This window comes from Clarias gariepinus, chromosome 26, assembly GCF_024256425.1.
Source record: "Clarias gariepinus isolate MV-2021 ecotype Netherlands chromosome 26, CGAR_prim_01v2, whole genome shotgun sequence".
Lineage (NCBI taxonomy): Eukaryota > Metazoa > Chordata > Actinopteri > Siluriformes > Clariidae > Clarias > Clarias gariepinus.
Genome location: NC_071125.1, coordinates 1,456,170 through 1,480,170, shown reverse-complemented (window position 1 = coordinate 1,480,170; position 24,001 = coordinate 1,456,170). Strand labels below are relative to the sequence as shown.

General features: G+C 40.0%; 1 protein-coding gene across 6 annotated transcripts in view; it reads right to left on the bottom strand.

The window, feature by feature from the left end:
• The window catches only part of syngap1b (synaptic Ras GTPase activating protein 1b), a 124,312-nt gene that overhangs the window by 88,320 nt on the left and 11,991 nt on the right, over positions 1 to 24,001 (bottom strand). For all 6 annotated transcript variants that reach the window (XM_053488081.1, XM_053488084.1, XM_053488083.1 and 3 more), the window contains one exon: positions 5,474 to 5,610. In XM_053488081.1, coding sequence (XP_053344056.1) covers positions 5,474 to 5,610 — 137 coding nt within the window. The remainder of the gene's footprint in view (positions 1 to 5,473; positions 5,611 to 24,001) is intronic.

The window sequence follows — 24,001 nt, the reverse complement described above, 5'->3', positions numbered from 1 at the left end:
CATGCTGCATGTTTTTGGACTGTGTAAGGAAACCAGATTACCTAAAAGTAACCCACCACCTACAGGGACACCATGCAAACTCCTTGTGTCCTCTGTCCAGGCTTTTTTTTTTTCTTCACATTTTTATTCTTTTTTTTTTAATTATTTGATTCCAGTAACATGTAGAACGTACAAACTGTTTTAAAAAACTGGTTCAAAAAACTACACCTTAACTACAAAGCACCGACACTGGAGACTCCTTCCATGTACTGTAAGTTAAATAAACGCATCTCTTCTTACAGAAAACTCGACTTGATCAACAACCACACATAAAAAAAAAATAAAAATCCGTTTAAGTGGAGTGTCCGCTATGTAAGGAGCCGTTGCTATAGAAATGATAACACATTAGACCAAGCACTGCTGTCAGAGCTGCTGTAGCTGAGTGGACCGGTCTCTCCCCCCTACCTAATGTAAAAGCTTGATCCAGCTGTTCTGCCCTTTTACAGCTCCACAGCTACAGGCCGCGTGCCGCCGCTATTCTGTTCAAACTGCAGCAGCATGGCAGCATGATGGGAAGAAAGGTAAAAAACAACAACAAAAAAAAAACACAGCTTGGCAGGCCAACTTTACCCATGCATCATGGGGCACGCCGTCCATGCGGCGTCTAAACCAAAGGCCAGTTTTGTGAGGGGGCGACAGATCAGCAGCTGGTTAATCCATCTGTCCCTAACCGGGTGGTAATTGATCTGTGTTCAGCCTGACGGCCCCCAGCAGGCATCGCTGTGCCCCGAACACACGCAGCAAGTCTGGACGTGTCGACTAAAGTCAGCGTCACATCACTGGCACATCGAACATGCTGCGGGGAGACACTCGGGACGAGGAAGAAATCTCTGGTAATAAAGAAATCAACTAAAGACTAATTAATTTAATCTCATTTAAAATTAATTAAAGGGTGTATGTGAGGTATTTAAAATAATTTGTAAAAAAATTAATTGGTTATGGTGTCGCATGCAAAGAAAATCCAGGCAATGTTATTTTTTAAATAATAATAATAATAATAATAATAATAATAAATTTATTGTGTTTGCTGGATTCAAAATAATACAAGTTTTTGTTAAGTTTTAATTTTAAATCCTACATTTATTTTCATTTTAAATAATTTTAAGAATATTATGTGACTAAAAAAAATATTTTAACAATTCTGAAAAAATTATAAATAGAAATAAATAAAATAAAAGGATTATTTACTGTAGGTATTATTTTAATTAGAATTTTTTTGTTTCATTTAATAAAATTTAGTACTTAAATTTTTTATGTTTGTAACTTAAATTACATTTAATCTGTTTAAAACACAAATTATTAATTGTTTATAATTAATTTAAAAACAAAGTATTTTATTTAAAAAAATGATCAACAGAAACACTATCCCTTTGATATTTCTTCATCATGCCAAAAAAAAAAAAATAATCACAGATTGAATTAAAATAATTTCATAAAACATTAAGTTAACACATGATGTGAAAATTAAATACGGCAACTCCTCTATACTGCCAGAAGTATTCGCTCGCCTGCCTTTACATGCATATGAGCTTGAGTAGCATCCAATTAATAATCCATAGGGTTTAATATGATCTTGCAGCTATAACAGCTTCAACTCTTCTGTGAAGGCTTTCCAAAAGGTTTAGGAGATGTTTATGGGAATTTCTTGACCGTTCTTCTAGAAGCGCATTTGTGAGGCCAGACACTGATGTTGGACGAGAAGGCCTGGCTCCCAGTCTCCGCTCTAATTCATCCCAAAGGTGTTCCTTCGGGTTGTGGTCAGGACTCTGTGTAGGTCGGTCAAGTTCTTCCACACCATCATTAACTCAACCCATCCATTATGGACCTTGATTTGTGCACTGGTGTAATAGATTGGATGCAGTGTCGCACTGGTGCTCAGTCATGTTGGAGCAGGAAGGGGCCGTTCCCAAACTCTTCCCAGAATGTTAGGAGCATGAAATTGTCTTTGTATGTTGAAGCATTAAGAGTTCCTTTCACTGGAACTAGAGTTCTGCTTTTTAGAGTCCAACTCTCAAAGCAACCCCATACAGTATCTATAATCCACCTCCACCATACAGTACTTTTCTCCTGGCAACCGCCAAAACCCTGACTCTTCCAGACAGGAAAGCGTGATTCGTCACTCCAGAGAACACGTCTCAGCTGCTCTAGAGTCCAGTGACGGCGTGCTTTACACCACTGCATCCGATGCTTTGCATTGCGCTTGGTGATGTAATAGATTGGATGCAGCTGCTCGGTCATGGGAACCCAATCCATAAAGCTCTCCACGTACTGCTCTAGAGCTAATCTGAAGACCATGTTAAGTTACTTGGTCTGTAGCTATTGACTCTGCAGAAAGTTGGTGAGCTCTGTGCTCCTACCGCTTTGTGGATGAGTTACTGTCCTTCCCAATCTCTTCCACTTTGTCATAACACCACTAACAGTTGACTGTGGAATATTTAGTATCGAGGAAATTTTACAGCTGGACTTATTGCACGGGTGGTATTCTATCGTGGAATTCACTGAGCTTCTGAGAGCGACCCTTTCTTTCAAAAATGTTTGTAAAGTTTATAGGTGCTTGATTTGACAAACTTGGCGGCACGGTGCTGAGTGGCTAGTATTGATGCCCTGCACCTTCATGGTCCATGTTTTCGATTTCCAATTTCCGGCTCTGTATGTATGGAGTTTGTATGTTCTTCCCATGCTTGGTGGGTTCCTTCTGGGTTTTTAGTTTCATCCTACAGTTTACAGTTCGAGCAGATTAGGCTAATTGGTGTTCCCAAATTGCCCATAGTGTGTGATTGAGTGTGTAGGTATGTGTATGTGTATGTGCCCTGCAATGGATGGGCACCCTAAGTCTCCAGGGATAGGTTCCAGGCCCCCTGTGACCCTGTATACAGGATAAAGCAGTACGGATGATGATGATGATGATAAGGAAAATGTAAAAAAAAAAATCAAATAAAAAAGTATTTCAGAATTTTCCTAACTTCATAGCTTTATATACAGTATATATTTTAAATAATAAAAATCTGTGCACATTTTATACCTGCTTTTCAGTTGTATCTATTTACACACACACACACACACACACACACACACACACACTAGAAACCAGAAAACGAACCATGGTATCATTTTGTTTTGTGGAACGGGGAGTTGGTGGAACGACACAGGCTTTACACAAGCCTTCGTTTCTGTCAGATGATTTCGTTCCAGCGGCTCGTTATATAAATCATATCAGCCGTGCTTTATGCACCGAGAAAAATCCCACCATACCTAAAGAATATATGGGATCATTTGTGTGTCTATGTGTGTATGGGTGTATGTGAGTGACAGAGACACTTTGAGAGAAAGGAAAGCATGTAGGGACGGACAGACAAACAGAGATTGGTTCTGATTTGAATCTGATTCAGTGCTGCGGTAGCTGCCTCCCACTCACTGCCAGAGGAGCTGTTCTGCTGCGCTCTTGCATAACCGGGTGTCACACACTAGCTGCAGGAGAGCCGTGCTGCACTGGTGCATGCGGCGGGTGTAACCGGATTGGAGGAGATTTGATCAGAACGCAGGAGTCGAGAAGCAGGACGTCGCCAGTGGCGCTCTTGCTCCCTCTCATGGCACTTCCCTTACATAGCAGCCTCTCTGATGAGGTGTTAGATCTGATCTCAAGTTTCTCAAAGCCTCAGTGGCGGCTAAATTATTCAGAAATAATGACAAACTTGGATGTAAAGTGCTTCTAAATTCAAAATTGTTTGCCGTTTTTGCTCTATTGTTATGATAGTCATGGTTGCCAGGTCCTAGTAAAATGTCCATTGCAAACAAAATGTACAAATGGATCTGAAATGTGTCAAAAATTCAGTGCATATACATACAATTTTTGGGGGAGGAAAGAGGGGGGTTGTTTTATAAATATTTTCTTGATTATATTAGTTTTGTGTGCGAAATAAGTTCAGAGAAGTTCTGATTTATAATATCTGCATTATGCTGTTTTAATCATAATCCATCTTTCCTCTCCTAAAGTTTACAATACACAAGGTGACATTCAAGTCAAACAAGAACTATGCAGAATAACAAAATATGTATTATTTTAATTATTTTAAAAAGTCAGGAAAAATATATATATACTGTATATGAAATAAATTAATTAATTAATAAAATATTATATTTATTATATTTATTATTTATTATAATAATTATTCTAAATATATATAGGAATATATATATATATATATATATATAAATGAAATAAATTAATTAATTTATAAAAATAAAAGGAATCTTTAGATATATTATTCTTTTGTTAATATTTAATGTAGTAAAATTTTGTACTGTTATTTAAATAAACTATAGTTTAGTCACAGAACTTTTCAAAACCTTTTTATTTCTTCGTATAATCCCGTGCTACACAGATGCACTTATTCCAGCGTTTCACTACTGCTTGGATACCATAAAGGTAGAAAGGTTTCTAACGGCTGCTTGCTTAACGTCTGAAACGCCGGCCTCCCAGGAACTCCATTTATGCCCCAAGCATGTAGAAATATCCTAGAGCGAGGTCAGGAATGTACTGGGGGTATGGCAATAACTCCCAGCCGAGTCACAGACGTACGACCTTCTTTAAAATGTTTGCACTGTTCAAATTTTTTAAGTGGCTAAATATACCATAACTCATAACCGTACTGTACTTAAAGTCTTCTGTAAATGTCAATCTTTTTACGCCTTCCCTCAATTTCATCACAAATCCTGATTTGACTCGAACAGCCTTTGTATTATTAGAACAATCTGTTCTAGATTTTGCTGCACACGCAGTGACCTTGTATATTTTCATTTTATCCAATAATCTTATCACATATCACACTTCCTGTGCAGCTCCATGTGGTTTAATGTGATATAAATGGATATTAACATTAAAGTTAAAAGACTGAAACTCTTGCAGCTTCTAAAACCAGAAGTATAAACCTCTCCCTGTCTCTCAAACACACACACACACACACATAACCGATGAACGGCGGCCATGAATATTTCATCGTCTCCATCTTTCCAGAGGTGACAGTCGTTAGCTCAGGCATGACAGCTTCAGCTCTGTTCACACTGCAGCTTGATCTGATCTGAAACTGGAGCTGAACACTCGCTGCGATTAGACACGCACGGCGTCTGAGTGCAGCCCGAACCCTGTGCGAGCGCGGGTCTGATCTGTGCTACAGGTCGTCTAATCAGGATGGCGATAACACCTCCGGAGTCATCTTTAAGCGCTATTAAAACTCACATTAAAACTCATTTACACTTCATTAATAAATAATTACGCAGAGTTATGGAAGGGGGCGTTTGTTTCCCTGCAGTGATGCAGGATAGGGGACCGAGAGACTCAGATGTGTTAGCGTATAAAATGTTGGGGGGAGGTGCAGGAGATGAAATAAATGCTTTATTCCGACTCTGTGTCCCATAATTCCTTATGACATCGTACCTCCTCCTGGTCCAACATGTAGAGCTGATTTCCAGGAATCATGCAGTGACGTGAGTTCCAGCCTGGACGCTCGTACGGCGGAGCAGCAGCGTAGGAGGACTGGGGCTGATGGGAGGAGGGGACAGCGTACCGTGCATCTGAGAAAGAGAGAGAGAGAGAGAGAGAGAGAGAGAGGAACAAACAGAGTGAAAGGGATGAAGAGAGACAGTATCACAGTGATATGTACAGAAAGGGAGTGAAAGAGAAAATGAAAGAGAGAGAGATTTGAGCGGAATGACAGTGAGTGACAGACATACAGAGAGAGAGGGAGTAGGACAGAGAGAGAAAAATGACAGACAAAAAGAAAAAGAAAAAGGCAGAAAAAGAGGATCACAGTTAGACATGCAGTAAAACAGTGAAAAAGAGGACAGAGAGAGAGAGAGAGAGAGAGAGAGTGTAGGGAGACAGTGACAGTGAGATGTACAAAAAGAAAGAGTGAATGAGAGAAAAAGAGAGAGAGAGATTAGCAGAATGACAATTAGTGACAATTTGACGTACACAGAGAGGGAGAGACAAATACAGATTGACCAAGGCAAAAAGTGACAGAGAGAGAAACACAAAGAGAAAAGAGAAAGACAAAGAGAGCGAAAGAGAGAAACATAGGAAACAGTTAGACATGAACAAAAGAGTGGGAGAGAGGAGAGAGAGGAGGAGATGAGCAGAAAGACAGGTAGTGACAGACATGGAGAAAGAGAGACCAACAGAGATAGAGAGAGAGAGAGATGACAGACAGAGAGATTGTGAAAGAGAGACGGACAGGCAGGAGAAAGAGAACGACAGAGAAAAAACACATCATCATTTCTTTTGTCATTTCATCACTGAAGAGAAATGAAAGAAAGAAAAAAACAATTGCATGCTGGATTATACCAATATTATACCGTGTTTTATTTCTGCCATGTTAACTGTTTAAGGAACACACACTCTCATGTGCTATGAAATAAAGCTACATTTATATTTAATGACTGCAACATACACAGCTGTATACAGTACAGAACATACACACATAAAAATGCAGTGTGGGAAGAAGTGCAAGAGGCAAAAACATGTAGTGTTAATAGACAAGTGCCATAGTAGTTATAAAAAATATACAAAAAAATTATAAACACCAGATATTATACAATTATTGTAATAAAAAGATTATAAAATAATAGCTATTATTAAAATGTTAAATATTAAAAATATATTTCAAAGACAAATGGTTCAGCCTAAATATTAGAAAGAGTTTATTAAAGACCATGTGGACAAAAGTATTTGTCCAAACCTTTGAATTTAGGTGTTTCAATCAGGCCCCTTATCCCCAGTGAAGGACAATATTGATGCTTCAGCATACCAAGACATCTTGGACAATGCTATGCTTCTAACTTCGTGGCCATACAGTAGTTTGTTGAAGGCCCTTTTCTGTTCCAACATGACTGTGTCCCAGTGCACAAAGCAAGCACTATAAAGACATGGTTTGATGAGTTTAGTGTGGAATAACTCGACCGGCCCTAACACAGAGCCCTGACCTCGACTACATCAAGCACATTTGGGATGAACTGGAATGGAGATTGTACTTGACGTCATAAATGATCTACAGAATGAATGGGCACGAATTCAAACCGAAACACTCCAACATCTTGTGAACTGCCGTTCTAACCACAGTTTTGGGACAAATAGTGCATTCTCTTTAATCATTATTTGACCATGCATTCTATACAATCCTATAATACCATGACATGAATGATCATTACAATATCTATAATGCTTATTCGTTATAACTACTTCCTTTATTTAAAAATGGATGTGATGTCGGGCTAGAAGAAATCTTTTCTTGTGTCACGTTTCAAAACTAGATTTGACAAGTTTTCAGAGATGCTGCAACAAGCATCTTGTTTAAGGTATTCTTATACATCACTGAAAGACAACGTGAGATCAGGATGACCTTCAATCAGCTCAGCCCCCAAAAATGCCAAAATTATTCGCCAACTCGTGCATGATGACCGTCAGAGAACAGTCCACAACACCATTGTAGTGGCACACGCGGCGTGCCATACAGAACAGTCCAGGCAATACTCAGGTGTGATGCGCGTGTTTTGTGCCAACAACGCTGCCAGCATGCCATGGACGACTCGTCCTTTAGGACAAGGATCATTAGCGGCGACGGAACTTGGGTGTATGGGTGAGACGAAGCAACAGTCCTGACAGTGGAAGAGTCTTCATCATCTTCACGCGCGAAAAAGACGAGGCAGGTCCGCAGCTCGACTTAGTGCATGCTCATCATCTTTTTCAACATCCGCAGCATTGTGCAGCGAGAATACGTCCCCGGGGACAAACCGTCAATATCGAACTCTACTGCCAGGGTTTAATGCGTCTGAGGAAGAATGTATAGCGGGAAAAAAAAAAAATGTGTAAGATCAGATCTCACTTAAAGTGGTGTAAAGGCTAATCACTTCATTGTTGTGCTTCATGCTACATTATAAACTTGAGTTGAGATTCTAATTCATTCCTAGTATAATCTGTCTCCTAAAACTTCAAATCGAACCACGAGCTATAAGACTTTTAAAGCTTCCCGTTGTTTCAGCTATAACTCACAAAACAAACAATAAACTGTATTTTAAAAAAAGTATTGATGCACATGTAACACGTCATCTCACAGTCATTCCTCTACTGTAACACACGCCTCCATTTTAAAGCAGCCGATGGATCTCCAGTTAGCAGTCGATGCTAAATCTTTTTAAGTGTAATATCAGTCACACAAAGCATTTTATTAGTACGTTTCCAACAAATCTGAGGTAAATGTTGATCTTCTGGATAGGATTGTTCTGTTTTTATCTTCACTGTGCCTTGTTTATAGTTTGTAGAGAAGATTTGACAGATACATGCTAGCTAGCTGAGTGACTAGCCGTGTGTGTGAAGATAAAATATGAACTCTGTTAGAGGTGTAACTACAGTAGGTGGGAATTATACAGTATAAAATCCTTATACAGTATATTACAGGAATTTATTTAAAATAAAAGCTATGAGCCTCCTATCATCCGGAGATCGCTGGTTCGAACCCCGGGTGATGCTGTTTTCCTCTCACAGCCGGAGGCACAGAGAGAGCTGATTGGCCGAGCTCTCTCAGGGGGGAGGGATGAGAGGTACTTGTGCTCCCACATGAGTCACGGCGCTACAGCCAATCAGGGGCGTCTGTGAGCTCGCGCACACGGAAGGAGCGGCTAGCGCTTTCCTCCGAGTGTGTTACTCCGCCCCTAACGGTGCGTGAGCGAACAGTTCGAAAAGATGCGGTCGGCTCGCGTCACGTGGTTCGGAGGAAACACGGGATAGCTTTCGTCCTCCCGGCTGAGTGGTTGTAGTAGCCTTGATGTGTGTGGGAGCCCCCTAGTGACGGGGAGTAATTGGCCACGACTAGATTGGGGAGAAAATCGGGGAAAAAAGAATTGGACAGGACTAAATTTATAAAAAAAATAATAATAATAATAAAAATAAAAGCTATCAGCTGAAGCAGAGTCTGAGTTTAGCTCTTCCTGAGACTGATTTACACCTCCTGGGATGTTTTCGACTTCGGTGTTTGAGATTTTCAGGGCTAATACAGTACTGTATAAGGCCACGTCTCAGAAGCAGAGCTCTTGGAAGACGTCACACCGCGTTACTTTTTCCTTTCGTCTTCTCCGCATCAGAGCGCTGTTTTTGTTTCAGCTCCGAAAGTTATTATCTAAAAGAGTTATCGATAACATAATGGGGTCGGTAATGTGTTAACAGGAAGCCAGTTCAGGCCTACTGCAGTTTTTTTTTTTTTTGCTCTTGTATTTGTGTGTTATTAGCCCGGGGCGTACTGAGATATTGCGTGATTTATTTTTAGCTCAGGAGTTCAACCATGTGGATAATCAACCCCCTGCACCCCCCCCCCCCCCACTCCCCCCGTATCCTCCCCAACGGACGCGCTAATGACGACGCTGTGAGGGTTCTGACCCGCTCCGGTGTCAGCTTTTTTAGCCTCCCACTCTGAAGAACTGCAACAATACCACTAAAGCCCTTTCGCCCTGAGACATGAATGCATCTCTTCGAGCGCTCCCGGGAGATGATTATACACACAGAATACTACATCATATCATTTCCACTCAACACTATAGGATGGGAGAGACACTGCAACCTGAAGTATAGTAAAAAAAAAAAAAAAAAAATTACATGTATCCTTTTTATCAAGGTTTTGTTTTGGCTGAGGGTAAAGCTGATATGCGATGTTCTTCTGCCATTTTTTATTTTTTTTAAAAGGCGTCAGAACAGCTGAAGTAATCATTGTTTTAGCACGGCGGTGCTGAATTATGGTTTGCGACTGGTCAGAAGGTCTCGATGAATTTTCCATAACCTCAGCTCTGACATTAGTGCAGACGCACATCACAGGTTTATGTTGATGTTAATGCTCTGGTCCAGACACGGTATCATCGCTACAGTAACAGCTCTCATACTTTTTATATACGTCTCATAAGGCGTGGTGACGTAGTGGTCAGCACTGTGGCCTCGCACCTCCAGGGTCGCCATGGGTCTGTGTGTGTGTGTGAGTGGAGTTTGCATGTTCTCCCCGTGCTTGGTGGGTTTCCTACAGGTACACTGGACCAGTTTCCTCCCACAATCCAAAGACGTGCATATTGAGCTAATTGGCATTCACAAATTGCCTGTAATGTGTGAGTGTGTGTGCCTTGCGATGGATTGGCACCCTGTCCAGGGTGTACCCCGCCTCACGTCCAAAGTCTTAAGGGCACAAATATACAAGATAGTAGCGGTATACAAGATGAATTAATGAATAAATAATATGAAAAACAATTTTTTTTTTTAAATTGTCTCAATTATTTTCATTCACTAAATATATATATTCATTTAATTCAATTCAATTTTATTTGTTTAGCGCTTTTAACAATTGACATTGTGGCAAAGCAGCTTTACACAATCAAAAGAATTATTTACGTTTGTATGAAATGTGAATTTGTATGAATCAAAATGATATGATTGTCCCTGATGAGCAAGCCGAGGATATGAAGAATCAATATCACTAGTAAGTTATGACTTGTCTGTGCATTCTGATACCATCTAAAGTTATCACTTCTGAGGAGGAAAAAAAGGGGGAAAAAATTTAATATCTGGCCATTCAAGCTATTGTTAAACCTTCCAGTTAATCCGAATTGAGAATAAACATATAATTTTTATGTTTATAAATTTCTGACAATCGTAAAAAACAAATCAGTGCTTTTAAATTCAGAAGACAGTTCTTAAAACGATCAGGACGTTCCTGTTGAGTTGCAACGATGCTCTAACGTGTCACTAAACCCGATCGGCCACACGGCATCGCTGTTGCTGCGATCATCCGCTTCCCCGAACCCTGAGTACAGGAAACAAGGTTACTGCCCGAGAGATGTCACTTCCGAAACGCCCACTCGCTCCATCTCTCTCTCTCTCTCACACTCCTGCACGCCCCCAGCATATTGCCATGACAACCGGGAAAAGAATAGAACAGAAGTGAGCGGTAAAGAGAGGGATGATCAAAGAGAGAGGGGGAGAGAGGTAAGAGGGGAGAGAGAGAGAGAGAGAGATGGACAGAGAATGACAGAGGGAGAGGGAGAGAAAAGGAAGAGGAGAAGGAAGAGGAGGAGGAAGAGGAGGGAGTGCTGAAACGTGTGGGAGAGACAGAACGCGAGAGACGGAGCGATGGAGTAATGACGGGGGCGAACAGGGAAGTTAGAGAGGTGGATGTGAAGTAGTTGGAGAGCCGAGGGTGGACGACGATGGAGGGGGAAACAACAAGGGAGAAGGATACTTTTTTTGGGAAAAGGGAAGAGAGAAAAATGGTGGCTTGTTCCCATAGCAACCTAGCCCTCCATGAGAACTCTCTATCTCTCTCTCTGCATCTCTCTCTCTCTCTCCCTATATAGCACTCAGGATACAGTGTGTCACATATTTACATATGAAACATGTGACTGTTGACGGCAGGAAGATGATCACTCATTAGAAATACATTAATAACAGATGATCTCCATTTTAGGTTATAATTGCACTTGTTTTTAAACTTAATAATTAATCGTTTTATCTTTTTTCTAATGTGTCGAGTGCTTGCTGTTGTAGAGAAATATTCCTGGTGTCTCAAAAGGTCAAAGGTCATACTGTGCACAATACTGCTAAAAAGCAAAGTCTTATAGTAGTAGTAATAATAATAATAATAATAATGGGTTACCATGGTAACCAGATCACTTAACTATTCCCACCACAAGGCGTATTCTTTATTCTTTTTCTATGACATCACACCATGAAGTGTTTTATTTCACTTATACAACAGTAAGATGCTAACTATCATGAGTACATCTTTTGGGTACACCGTGTTCCTGTGTTCTTATGCAAGTGACACAGCGTACACATGTAGGCTGTTATTTTTTTTCTTTTCGTAAGATAATCCGTATCAGTCTCAGACAGGTTTGTTAATTAGTTCTCCGGATGATCTTAATTATTCTACATTATTATGCCAGTCACAGTTCGTATGCGATAAAGGCAATGTGCACTGTTTAACAAAAACCACTATTATTTCATGAAAACTGAACAGACATGATGAAACTGTGAAAAACTTTTTGAGTGATTTGGGGGACAGATGGATTTTGTCGGATAAAAGATTATTAAGGGAAATTTCTTAGCTAACCAAACGGTAATAAAACGGCAGCTGTGTTAAGGAACAAACTGGTATTTAAAGATCTTCCTGACTTCCTCTCGATACAGGACCCTACAAAGGCTGGCAGTTGGGCGTGAAGCTACAATCCGGCATCCCTAACCAAAGCTCAAAAACAGACATTAACACAGGATGGTTCAGATGGATGGAGTTATTGATGGTCAGTAAACGGCCATCCTTCTCCAACAAGGTAGTGACGCCAGTTGCGGTTCTAATGTAAAGTAGATACGTAGCGCCCTGGATGAAGTTTTAAACAAGTTTATAATATAATAGTTTTATTAAATACATAATATTATACTCAGAAAGAGAAAGCATAACTACATACATTAATTTTTTTCCAGTTTTTCCTTTTCATTTTTGTTTTTTTTTTCTTCCTAAAGTGGGCTCCTAATGCCTTTGATTTTATTTATATATTCATTTTAATTCAATAAACATATATAGGATAGGATAGTAAAAGACACTGTAAATATGCGTAGATCTGTAAATGAGCTATTTTCAGTTGTTTCTTCAACACACACACGCACAGTGGACGCCTTAAGTGACTGAGAAATTGCGAGAAATGTTGACAATGATTGATTGTAGAGTGACAGTGAAGAAACTTTTACATTTACATCCTGCTTTGTAAACTATGCGCGATCCATTGGCAGTGTGGACACACAGCGGTATAACAGACTGCAGATGGACTGCTGCGGGAGGCTACGGTGAGACTGACTGCCTGCCTGGGATGGGGGCGGGGCTCAGGGCAGCGCCCGCTGCTTGTTGTGGACAGTAACTGCAGAACGATACACGCTTTCACGTCAGAGTCTCCAAAAGTTCTAAAAAGTTGTTAGATTTGTCACATGTCGCTTTTGACAAAAAAAAAGTCGCCAAGAGGGTTTGGAAAGTCGCCAGATTTTCGAGAAAGTCGGCAGGTTGCTAACACTGTACCATTGTATTTATTCCCATTTTTACGACCTTGGTAAGACACTCGCATACTACGGCCAATTCGGAAACGCCAATTAGCCTAATCTGCATGTCTTTGGATTGTGGGGGGAAACCCACTGAAGCACTGGGAGAACATGCAAACTCCATGCAAACACACAGGCCCCAAGATGCACTGCCAGAAATCGAATAGAAATATATAAATCACACAAACGCGTAATTGTATACTGAAAAACATGAAGTGTGGAATGAAATGATGTGTGTGACAGCAGCCGCGTTAATGTCCATGCTCTAAAGGGCAAGTTAATCACAGGACACTACACACCCCACTTAAGAGTCGAGACTGACCTGTTTCACCTCGGGGGTGATTTTATACAATTTATAATATTTATAATGTATAATATTATTCTTAACGATTTCACACAAAACAGAAAAGTCTATTTTTTAACAGTATTATGAATTTTAGTTTTTTTTTATTCGGTAGTATTTCGCAGTGTGATGGATTTTACTAGCTGTATTACAGGACAAAGGTATTCTTTTCAGTTCCATGCCCTTCCTCCCAATGCATGTATCTCATTCTGCGAAACCAACACCACTGACTCCTTGAGCGCTTTGGGCTAAGGACCTGTGGAGCATCTTAAAAAGGAACATCTATAAATTTCTACGAGCACACCTTGAAACAGCAGCTCTGGGATCCTCAAATGAAATTGACATGAGGACAGTTCCAAGGCGGGGGTCATTAAAAAAAAATTCCGGATTTAAAAGACGGTCGGCTGTCATGTTACTGGCTCCTTCTTCGTTCATGACAAAGAGCTCTAACTCTGACACTGAAGACTCCTTCCGTAAACGTTATATAAATGTCTTCTAACAGAACATTTTACTGTCTGGTTTTTATTTTTAGTTGTTAGGCTTGGATTAGAACTGTTACTATAGAAACGTTAACGCATTAAGTAGCCAATTAGGATCGAGCCCGAGGTGTGACGTATCTGAAAGCGAGTTTTGTGCTTAAACAAAGACAAAAAAAAAAAAAACAGGTTAAAATAAGCCTCCGCCTCGTACAGAGATGTGTGAGAGTGCAGGAAGTGCGTGTTCCTGTGTTGAAGTTTACAGCTGGTTGCCATGGTTTCCCTGGTAGCACCGGCAGGTTTATTTCTTATTTCCTCCTCCTAAACTCCTCCAGTTTGCACTCACTCAGCTACTTTTTAATGCTTTTTTTTCTTCACTCTTGAAGAGTTCGGTGGAATAAGATCAGACCTGGACATGACATCAGGAAGGATTCTTTTTTTTTTCTTCCTTTCTTTGTGGCTGTACAAATTATTAAGGAAAAAAAAAAATCTGGAAATCGAGACTGCGCTGTAAGGAGCACATGGTGTACTGGTACGATGAAAAAAAAAACCTTTTCTAATACAAGTCCAAAAAAATAAATGAATTCCAACTTCCCAACAAACTCACTGGCAGCCTCCTTTCATCTCTCTCCCGTCACCTCTACCCCCTCCACCTTCCACCCATCTGTCTCTCAGCACCCCCACCCACCCAGCCAGCTTCCTTCAGTCTCTCGCTCTTTCTCAGAGATGTGAATTCATACAGTATGTGAGGCTGTAACACTGAGATTTAAGGAAAGTGTAAAAAAAAAAAAAAAAACGCTCGGAAAGGACATGCGATGATAACGACCATCTGTATCAGTGAAAGAAAAAATGAATGAAATCAGCTGGCCTTATCTTGAGTGATAAAGGTCTGATGTCCCGTATAGCAGTTTATCAGGCCACGTCAATATAAAGCTCACTTTCAGCAAAAATCTCTGTTCCTGTACAGAAAAAAAGCAACCTGAACACAAATATTTGAATGTCAAAACACAGGAACATGTCATGTGCATAAAGCCTTGATATTTACTAATGCATCAAATCAAATTTTTATCATTTTAGTTCTTTTATTGCAGCATATCAAAAGCATTCTCATGGTAGCCTCATGGAGGCGCTGGAGAGTACAGCCACCTTGAGTCACATGCTCTCATCAGGTGCACATGTTTTGTGTTTATTCCTGATTGGTTGGTCTGTTTCAGCTTATTGGTCTGTTTAAGCCTACACCTCCATCCATCTCGGTATTTAAATCCTAACAAAATGTAAGAGTGGCAAATGTATGCAGCAGAAGAGCCGGGCACCGTGACATCAATGTTGGCGACCAACAAGGTTCAGGTTCCCCAGCACTCTTTGATTTGATTCCCAACAGACTGGACTAATAATGCATGGCCATTTGTATTGGCAATTCCCCATGCCAGTCTCTGATTTGTGCTATCCTTGGTCAACAAAGTGTCACAAGAGTACTGTAGATGGAGTACCTAGTACCAGGGGACACAGACAGCCTAAAAATCACAACAAGCTCACCTCTCTGCTAAACAGGCACTTTCTCAAGTTCAGGTATGAGCCGCAGCTAGATATTTTCGGAGGGAAGGGGGCTAAGAGGGCTTTGGTTGGTAGTCCAGACCTGCATGACCTCCAGGACTCCAAAAAAAACCAAAAAAACAGACAGGGTGGCCGTCAATGAAGAGCTCTAGTTCGAGGCTGACAGCTCGGGCTTCAGCACAGAGCTTCTGTTGGAGGTCAACATGGCAACCTCCACAGCCCAGACTAGACCACCAGACAACAAGGTTTAGACCTTCCACCCTGCCCCATTTCAGCACCATACCTGGCTCTGGCAACATGCCCTGCTGAGAACATTGTTACACCACTATGGCCTGCTCTTCCACCATGCTGTGCTGGGCACTTCGCTCTGCCACACCCTGCCCCGCTGTGCCGCCATGTTTTGCTGTGAAATTCGCTCTGCCACTCTGCCTCACTTAGAATATCATTACCGTCTCACTGCCCACCTAAAAACATCAGCCAGTCTCCTGGTTTTGCCTAAGGCATTGCTTCTTCCTCCTGCTTTATGAGCTGCGACCATTGTCTAACTGTCCAGGATCCCGTCCAGACTTTGGTTTGCACCCTGGAGACACACCTTTGAAAAAGGAAACTTTCATGCTAGTGTCCTGGAGGCGTTAGACTACAGCATCTATCGGTCAGTCACATGTTCTAGTCAAGTTCACACGTTTGTGGTTCCAGTTATATTTATTTCAAGCTATGTTTGTTCAGTGGTAACTGATGCTTGTCCTGAAAGCGATAATACACAAAACACACAAACAGATGTATATAATATGTAATATAGACTTAAAATAAACTTAATTTTAACCATATAACCCCCAGTGGTAGCTCAAAGGGTTAAGGCACTGAGTTATTGATCAGAAGATCGGTGGTTCGATCCCCAGCTCCACCAGGTTGCCACTGTTGGGCCCTTGAGAAAGGTAAGGTCCTTAACTCGAACTGTTCCAGGGGCGCCGTATCATCTCTGACCCCAGTTACGCTGGAATATGTAAAGAAGCAATTTTCCTCTGGGATTAATAAAGTTCTAATAATAATAATCAAAACAAAATAACTTAATTGTACTTCGGAATTCAATCAGTTCAGCCATGTGGGATCAGAGCCTGGTACTTAATATCTTTCGTCACTTTTGGTATCAACGCAATGATTCTTCATAACCCACACGCGCACGCTAACTACTGCACAATCGTAAGCGATCATACTTCACTCTGGTTAATATTATCTTCTTTATTTGGGATTTCGATCAATCGGAGCCGTACTGTAGCTGTTCCTCAGTTCTGTTCATATTGCAGCTGGTTCGTCTCTTTTCTTTATAACATCTTGTACCTTCTCTCAAAACGTCCTGCTCTTTTTTCCTGCTCTCTCTCTCTCTCTCTCTCTCTACCCCTCTTTCTCCCCCTCCTCCCTCAGGTTATATTAGTTTAGGCGAGAAATCGTCAGCGAGGTGAGTTTTGAATTCTGAATGAAGCTTGCATATTTGCATTGTACAGCATTTCTGTCCTGCATGGAATATTTTCAACACTGCAGTGTCATTCCTGCTGCAGACTGTATCCATAAACAGCTAGAAAAACGCTTACTTCACCTTAAACTCGCTGGGTGTATGAGTGTGTGCTTACAGTATGTGTGTGTGTGTGCATATGTGGTTTCACCTCACCCAGTAGATTTGTATATATATGTATGTGTGTGTTAAACCATGATTATCTTTCATCTAACAAATTTATATATTTTTTAAAATATTCATTTGTTTATCAAAATTATTGGCACCCCTAAATAGTATTGCTCTTAGTCTCCTATACAGCTGCTGTTGCCTTTTATGCTTTTAACACATCAACCCAGTATCCATACTAAAAGGGCCACAACAATAATGAAACATTTTTTTTTATAATATAAAAGTAATGAAGATTCCACTGGTCATTGATTGCATGAGCAGTAGAGGGTTAACGAGGCTCCTATAGAAAGCAAAGTTGCAGATCTGCAGTTTAGCTGGCGCTGTCAAGCAGCTGAACTTCACCAAGAACCAAGAGAGTCACTGGTGGGAGAGGGGGCGGGGGGGGGGGGGGGGGGGGGGGGGGCTGTTTGTTTGTTCTGGAACAATTGATAATCCTCTATAAATAGAGAAAAAAGTACAAAATACTTTTATAATGTTATTCTTACATCTTTAAATTATTGTACAGTAAATTGTAAAAACCAAGATCCTTCAAAACATAAATGCTCAGTGCTTTCACGCTCTTAATGTGAGGATGCTAGAAATGTTCATTGTGAGGGTGCCAATAGTTTTTTTTTTGTGGTTGTATCAAGGGTGCCAATAATTCTGGAGCTAACTGTATGTTAAGTAAATGTGTACTGTGTGTACATGCATGCGTGCGTGCGTGCGTGTGTGTGTGTGTGTGTGTGTGTGTGCACATGCGTGTGACATGTCCCGTTGAGAAAAACAGGCCGGACGCCGTGTCCTGAGAGATAAAGAATAATTATAGTGATGATCTGTCCTCAATCCAGAGATAGACTTAGAACTGTGTCATTGTATTATTACCCTGAGGCCGATCACTCACATGTACACACCTTCCTTCTGTCTTTCCGTCCCAACACACACACACACACACACACACACACACATAGAGTGAGAAAAGAAGAGAGAGAGAGAGAGGAACCAGACTGAACAAACTTTTAATTAAGAGGAAACACGACATTATCAAACTAGCTCAAAAAGTTTAATCTTGCCTCTAGCAGCACACTGTAAAACACAATAAAACTACATTATTATTATTATTATTATTATTATTATTATTATTATTATTGTAAGCCATGATTAGTTGGTAACTTTGCCTAATCCTGCATTAAAAATAGGTTATGAATGAATTTAGTTTATGGTAAATAGTAGGCATAATACATCATCAATGCCACACACATAATGCATTATAATCTGTCTGTTTACTAACTGAGTAATGTGTGTATATGTGTATACACACAGGCTCTGGTGTACTATGTGTTTTTAGTATTAATATAGTTCAGTATAAGGTATATTACATTACAGTGTAATGTGGTGCAGTATAATATATATAACACAATCCAGTGTAATATACATGCATATATAGTGTACTAACAAATATATATACTGTATATATAGATACTGTATATAGTGATGAACACTGCCTTGCTTAAACAATATCACTGTCTCAGAAGGGTCAAATTATTTTCAAAATCTTTTCAAGCAAAGAAAATCGATTAAGGCGATTTGAAACAACTGGAACTGTGTAATAGTGAAAGCAAGAGCATTTACATGTGACCTGATGAGTCCAGATTGAGCCTATTCCAGAGCGATGGGCGCGTCAGGGTAAGAAGGGAAGCGCATGAAGAGTCATGCATTTTCACGTGTGAAATGGACACCACGCTGTGCTATGTCAAGGCTAGTAGGACATTATATAAGAGTGTGTGTTTTTTCATTTCTTTTTTTTTTTTTTTGGTTGGACAAAATAAAATGTAGAAGTGTATATGTAGCAACTATTGTTGTAATTAAGAGATATGGCCTGAGAGGGAGTGCTGTACTGCTGGATATAGCATGGCTGTGATGGGGCAGCACTTATTAAGGAGACGGCATGTTGTTTAAGACGACATAACGTTATCAGATGTGTGTTGTTGCTGAAAGTGCTTCTGTGGCTGGTTGTGAATGTGGGTTTTGTCAGGCAGCTGCTCTCTCCGCAGTGCTGCGGACTGTACAGACCTACTCTCACCCACTCTGAGACCCACAGTTAGTGTAAAATAACAATAATTAGGATAAGTTATACATTTAGGTAAACATCCCAGTGCTGTTACCCTGTATTATCACCACCTGTGAAATGTCTCTTGTTTAATCAGATAGCTTGATCAGAACTAACTGTATAGCAGAAAAAACGTCTGAAAAGTGCCAGATCTGATTATGCTACATTGTTGTTGTATATTTCTACTATTTTCATCTTTCTGATGTAATTTAAGTCACATTTAATCTAACAGAGGTGACAACATTGGTAATTGTCCTTTGCGATTTGCAACTGCATGTAAGGTGTTTTGTGATCACTAGTTTTAAACCAAATAATAATCGCTTGAACATTAAGCGAATATTAAGTGAGTCGCGCTAGGCCTTGCATTCTGTCGTCATCGTTAATATAAACATTTGCTCTTAATCTAAAACAAGAATATAATATAATTTGCATAATGTAAACATCTTTATTGTACAAAATCAGGTGCAAGCCCCGCCTCTATCATTACAAGAAGTCAGAATTGTGTAATCCTTCGTTTTATAAATGTCATAATTCAGAATCATGGAGATTGCCATGACATTATTTTGTTGATATTCCAAAAAAAGGTTTAATTATTAAAATAAATATGTATGTTTAACATTAAAAATAAATGTAGTGGTGAATATTTTTTGGGCTGCTATTTAAAGAGATATAAAATTTCATTTTCAGCTGCATTTCTCCAAACGTCCGGCAAAAAATACATCATTTTGATTGTAATATAATATACTAAGCTAAAGTACAGTATAATATACTCCAGTAGAGTATTTATAGTGAGTAATGTAGTAATATAGCATATTATACAATATAGTAATATAATAAACAAGTAGACATATGCTGTATAATATAATATAGTATACTGTAGTATGCAGTATGTAATTTAGTATATAATTGGATATATAATGTACAATAAGTAATAAAGTACTGTATACTAAGCAAAGGCGTAATATACTATAATAAAGTGTTCTTTATAAGTAATGTTGTAATAAAGTATGTTATACAATATAGCATACAATAAGTATTATAGTATAAATAATCAGGCAAAATAAAGTATTTACAGTTTCACTGAAAAATAGTGTGGCGTATATTACATTAATGTAATATTAATAATGTTATCATATTATTATAATAAATGTTCATATACTGTATATATAATGCATATATACACTATAATGATATAGTATATAGAATATAAGTAAATATATACAGTAGTATACACTATAGTAAACTAAGCTAAGGCATAATATACTATACTAGAGTATTTGTACTAAGTAATGTGCAATTTGTATTATTACGAGGCTTTGGTGTAGTATATGATATAAAATATTATAGTTTGGTATATCATGGTGGATATTGGTGATGATCTATTTAAAATCATGTTATTTAAAAAAGCTGGTTCTTTAAGAGTTCCTTAAGGGGGTTACAAAGATAATTAATGTAAAATATTACTGGAACAAACGTCTTTCCACAGCATCAAATCTAACTATACAGGTGATGCTGACAGCGGATGGTCACAGGAAGCTGTTAAAGCTGTGACCTTATTTGATGTAAAATGAGCAAAGTGCTCACACACAGCTGGAAGTCGGTCTGTTATTACACCTGCATTCTTCATTACTCATCCTTGAGATCCTCTATAAATACACACGACGATAAACGGATTATTGAGTGCAGGGGAAATGATGAATCTAACAAAATCCAGCAGAAAAAGTCAGGGAGAGGGGAAAGAAGTGACAAAAAAACAGAGAGAGAGAGAGAAAGAGACACTGGGTAGCGTCCACTTCAGTACCAATGAAAGAGGAGCAGGTGGCTTACAGACACCACCAGGGCTCTGTTTGGACATCACTCACTGCTGCACAGTGGGAGGACATCACGCCAAGTGTCTTACTGTAATGCACACAGTATGAGAGAGGGGGGTGCATGCATGTGTGTGTGTGTGTGTGTGTGTTCATGTAATAAGCAATGAGGTATGAAGAACAGAATGAAAGTTGCAGGGACAGACTGCGAGCCCTTAAGGGGAGAAATCTGAATGAATGCATGCTTGTGTGTGTGTGTGTGTGTGTGTCTGTTCCTCTGTGTGTGTGTGTGTGTGTGTGTGTGTGTTGGATGCTGTAAGGACATGAATCGACACATCAACACATGAACCCATCAACTCCAGCTCATAAACTCGCAACAAAAACTATTAAAACCCCAAACAAACACAGAAACACAGAACAAAATACATCAAAATGCTCAATTAACACATAAACGCTTGAGGAAAGTCATTACAGGCCCCGAAAAGAAAACTTCGCACAATTCTTTAAAAAAGCCAATTAACAGAAATTCAAAATACGACGAAGAAAGAAACTATGAAGGACAGTTACATAGTGTTGACACTGGAGACCTCAAATGTTATATAACACGTTGTTTCTCCTGGCAGAGAACGTCACCAAGTCAACGAGGGAACAGCCTCACTCAATCATGGGCTCGGGAAGCCCGGAGCCTGTCCCAGGGGACTCAGGGTACAAGATGAGTCCATTACATGGCACTACATTTATACACACACAGGCGACACACCAATTAGCCTAATCTGCAGGGGAGTGGTAGCTCAGGCGGCTAAGGCCCCGGTTGTTGGTTTGGGAATGTCAGGATCGTAGGAATGTTCAAGCCCGCCGCCTGTGTGTTGTCACACCGTATACTACCAAGCCACTGCACGCAGTGCCGGTTCCAAGCCCGGATGAAAATGGGAGGGTTGTGCCAAGTTGTTGTGCGGATTGATGGTCCGCTGTGTTACCAACAACAACAATTAGCCTAATCGGCATGTTTTCCGATTGTAGGAGGAAACCCACTAAGCATAGGGAGAATATGCAAACACACACACAGACCTGGTATCGAACCCTCGAAACTGCAGGATTGAGGCCACAGTGCACAGAATGAGCAGTTACTATAGTAATTACTATAATATAGTATAGTACAGTACAGTATTTATTATAATATAGTATTATATGGTATAGTATTTCCTACAATATAGTACAGTATTAATATATAAGTATAGTATAGTATAGTAAATATTAATAGTGGTATGTCCCTTTCAAATACTGTACAATCTTAAGGTCACCAGGAGATCATCAGAGAACGTTGTCTGAGCTCAGTACGGCTTCTCACAATGGTAGAGGTGGAGCTAGAGCAGCTCCATGGTTCGGGTGTTGGGTTTCTGATCGGACGGTCCCAGTTTCAAACCCCTGTGCCACTGTTGGGCCTTCGAGCAAGGCCCATAACCCTCAGCTACCCCGATGTATAATGAGACAAAATATATCTGTCTCTCCAGATAAGGGAGTCTGCCGTACATATCACAGTTTGTAGCTGTCAAAATAAATAAATAAACAAATAATAATAATAAAAACCCGAAATGTAATCTCAGATTTAAAAAAATATATAGCAATGTCTAAGTTACTCTTGGCCTAATGGTTAGCACCGTGGCCTCGCACCTCTAGGTTCGATTCCCACCATGTTCACCCCGTGCTTGGTGGGTTTCCTTTTGGTACTCCGCTTTGCTCCCACAGTCCAAAGACATGCAGGTTAGGCCAAATTTTGTTCCCGAATTGCCCGAATTGTGGCGTTGGCCTGGCAATGCGAACCCTTGAGTAACCGCTACAGAAACAGCTGCTTTATCCCCACGGTGGGGAGTATCGTTTGCCCGATGCGTCGGATGGCACAAGGACGGACCAAAATATCAAAGGAAAAAAGAGTTACAGTTGGTAAGATAATGTTAATAATAATTATGATTGCAAGAAGCAACCCAAAACAGGATGTTCTAGGTTAACAGGTAGCTTGCTTAACTGAAAATTTAGATGGTCCATGGCTTTAAAAAGAAAATGCAGTTAGTCTTGACATATCTTTAAGAATTCAAGAAATCCCAGCAGTTCTTGGTAATTCCTAACAAATCCCGAGATATCGCAGGTCCTCTGTAGTTTGCGGTACGTTTGCGGTGAAGTCATACGTGGTTCATACATACGACGTGATCTCACAAACTGTTTGGCAATTAATTTGGTCGTCCACCATTTTTTATTTCAGCAGGACCGTAGTGTCAGGACTCCTAAGGAGAATCTGCACACGGTGTTTAAATCCAGCTACGATTAAGGTTTGATAACTGATGCATGATATGATATTCAGGACGAGAATAAAATCTGTGAAATCTGTCATTATATCAGCGGTCTGTCACATCATTAATTTTTTTCCACCCAGGCATTAGCGCATTACCAGTTAGCATGCGTTTACTTTCAGATTCAGAGCGTAGGCTGCAGGAGGCTTGGAGGAGCTGCGTTAAGAGGACGCAAGTGATAACTGCTGTTGCCAGATGGTTGCTACTTCATGTCATTAAGTTAAACAGAATTGCCAAAGGAGGCATCACATGGCACCGGCACTCACACGCAACAGGACCATCGCGTTTGCATCAATACATGAGTGAACGCCTAAATTGTTTATCAGTGCTTTATGGTTTAATCCCAAAATGTTGATTTGGTTCCCAAATTATTGTTGAAGATGTGTCACATTATTTTCACTCTAAATGCCATGATGTGATCTTTGCTCTGTTGTGTTCACCCGTCCTGTGTTACGTCCTCGATAGGTTTTTCTACGTACACCTTGTTGTGTCACAATATCTTGCCATTTCCCGAGCTTTGTGTCTTCTAGCTTTTTATTTTTTACTTTTTCTATTTCCCCG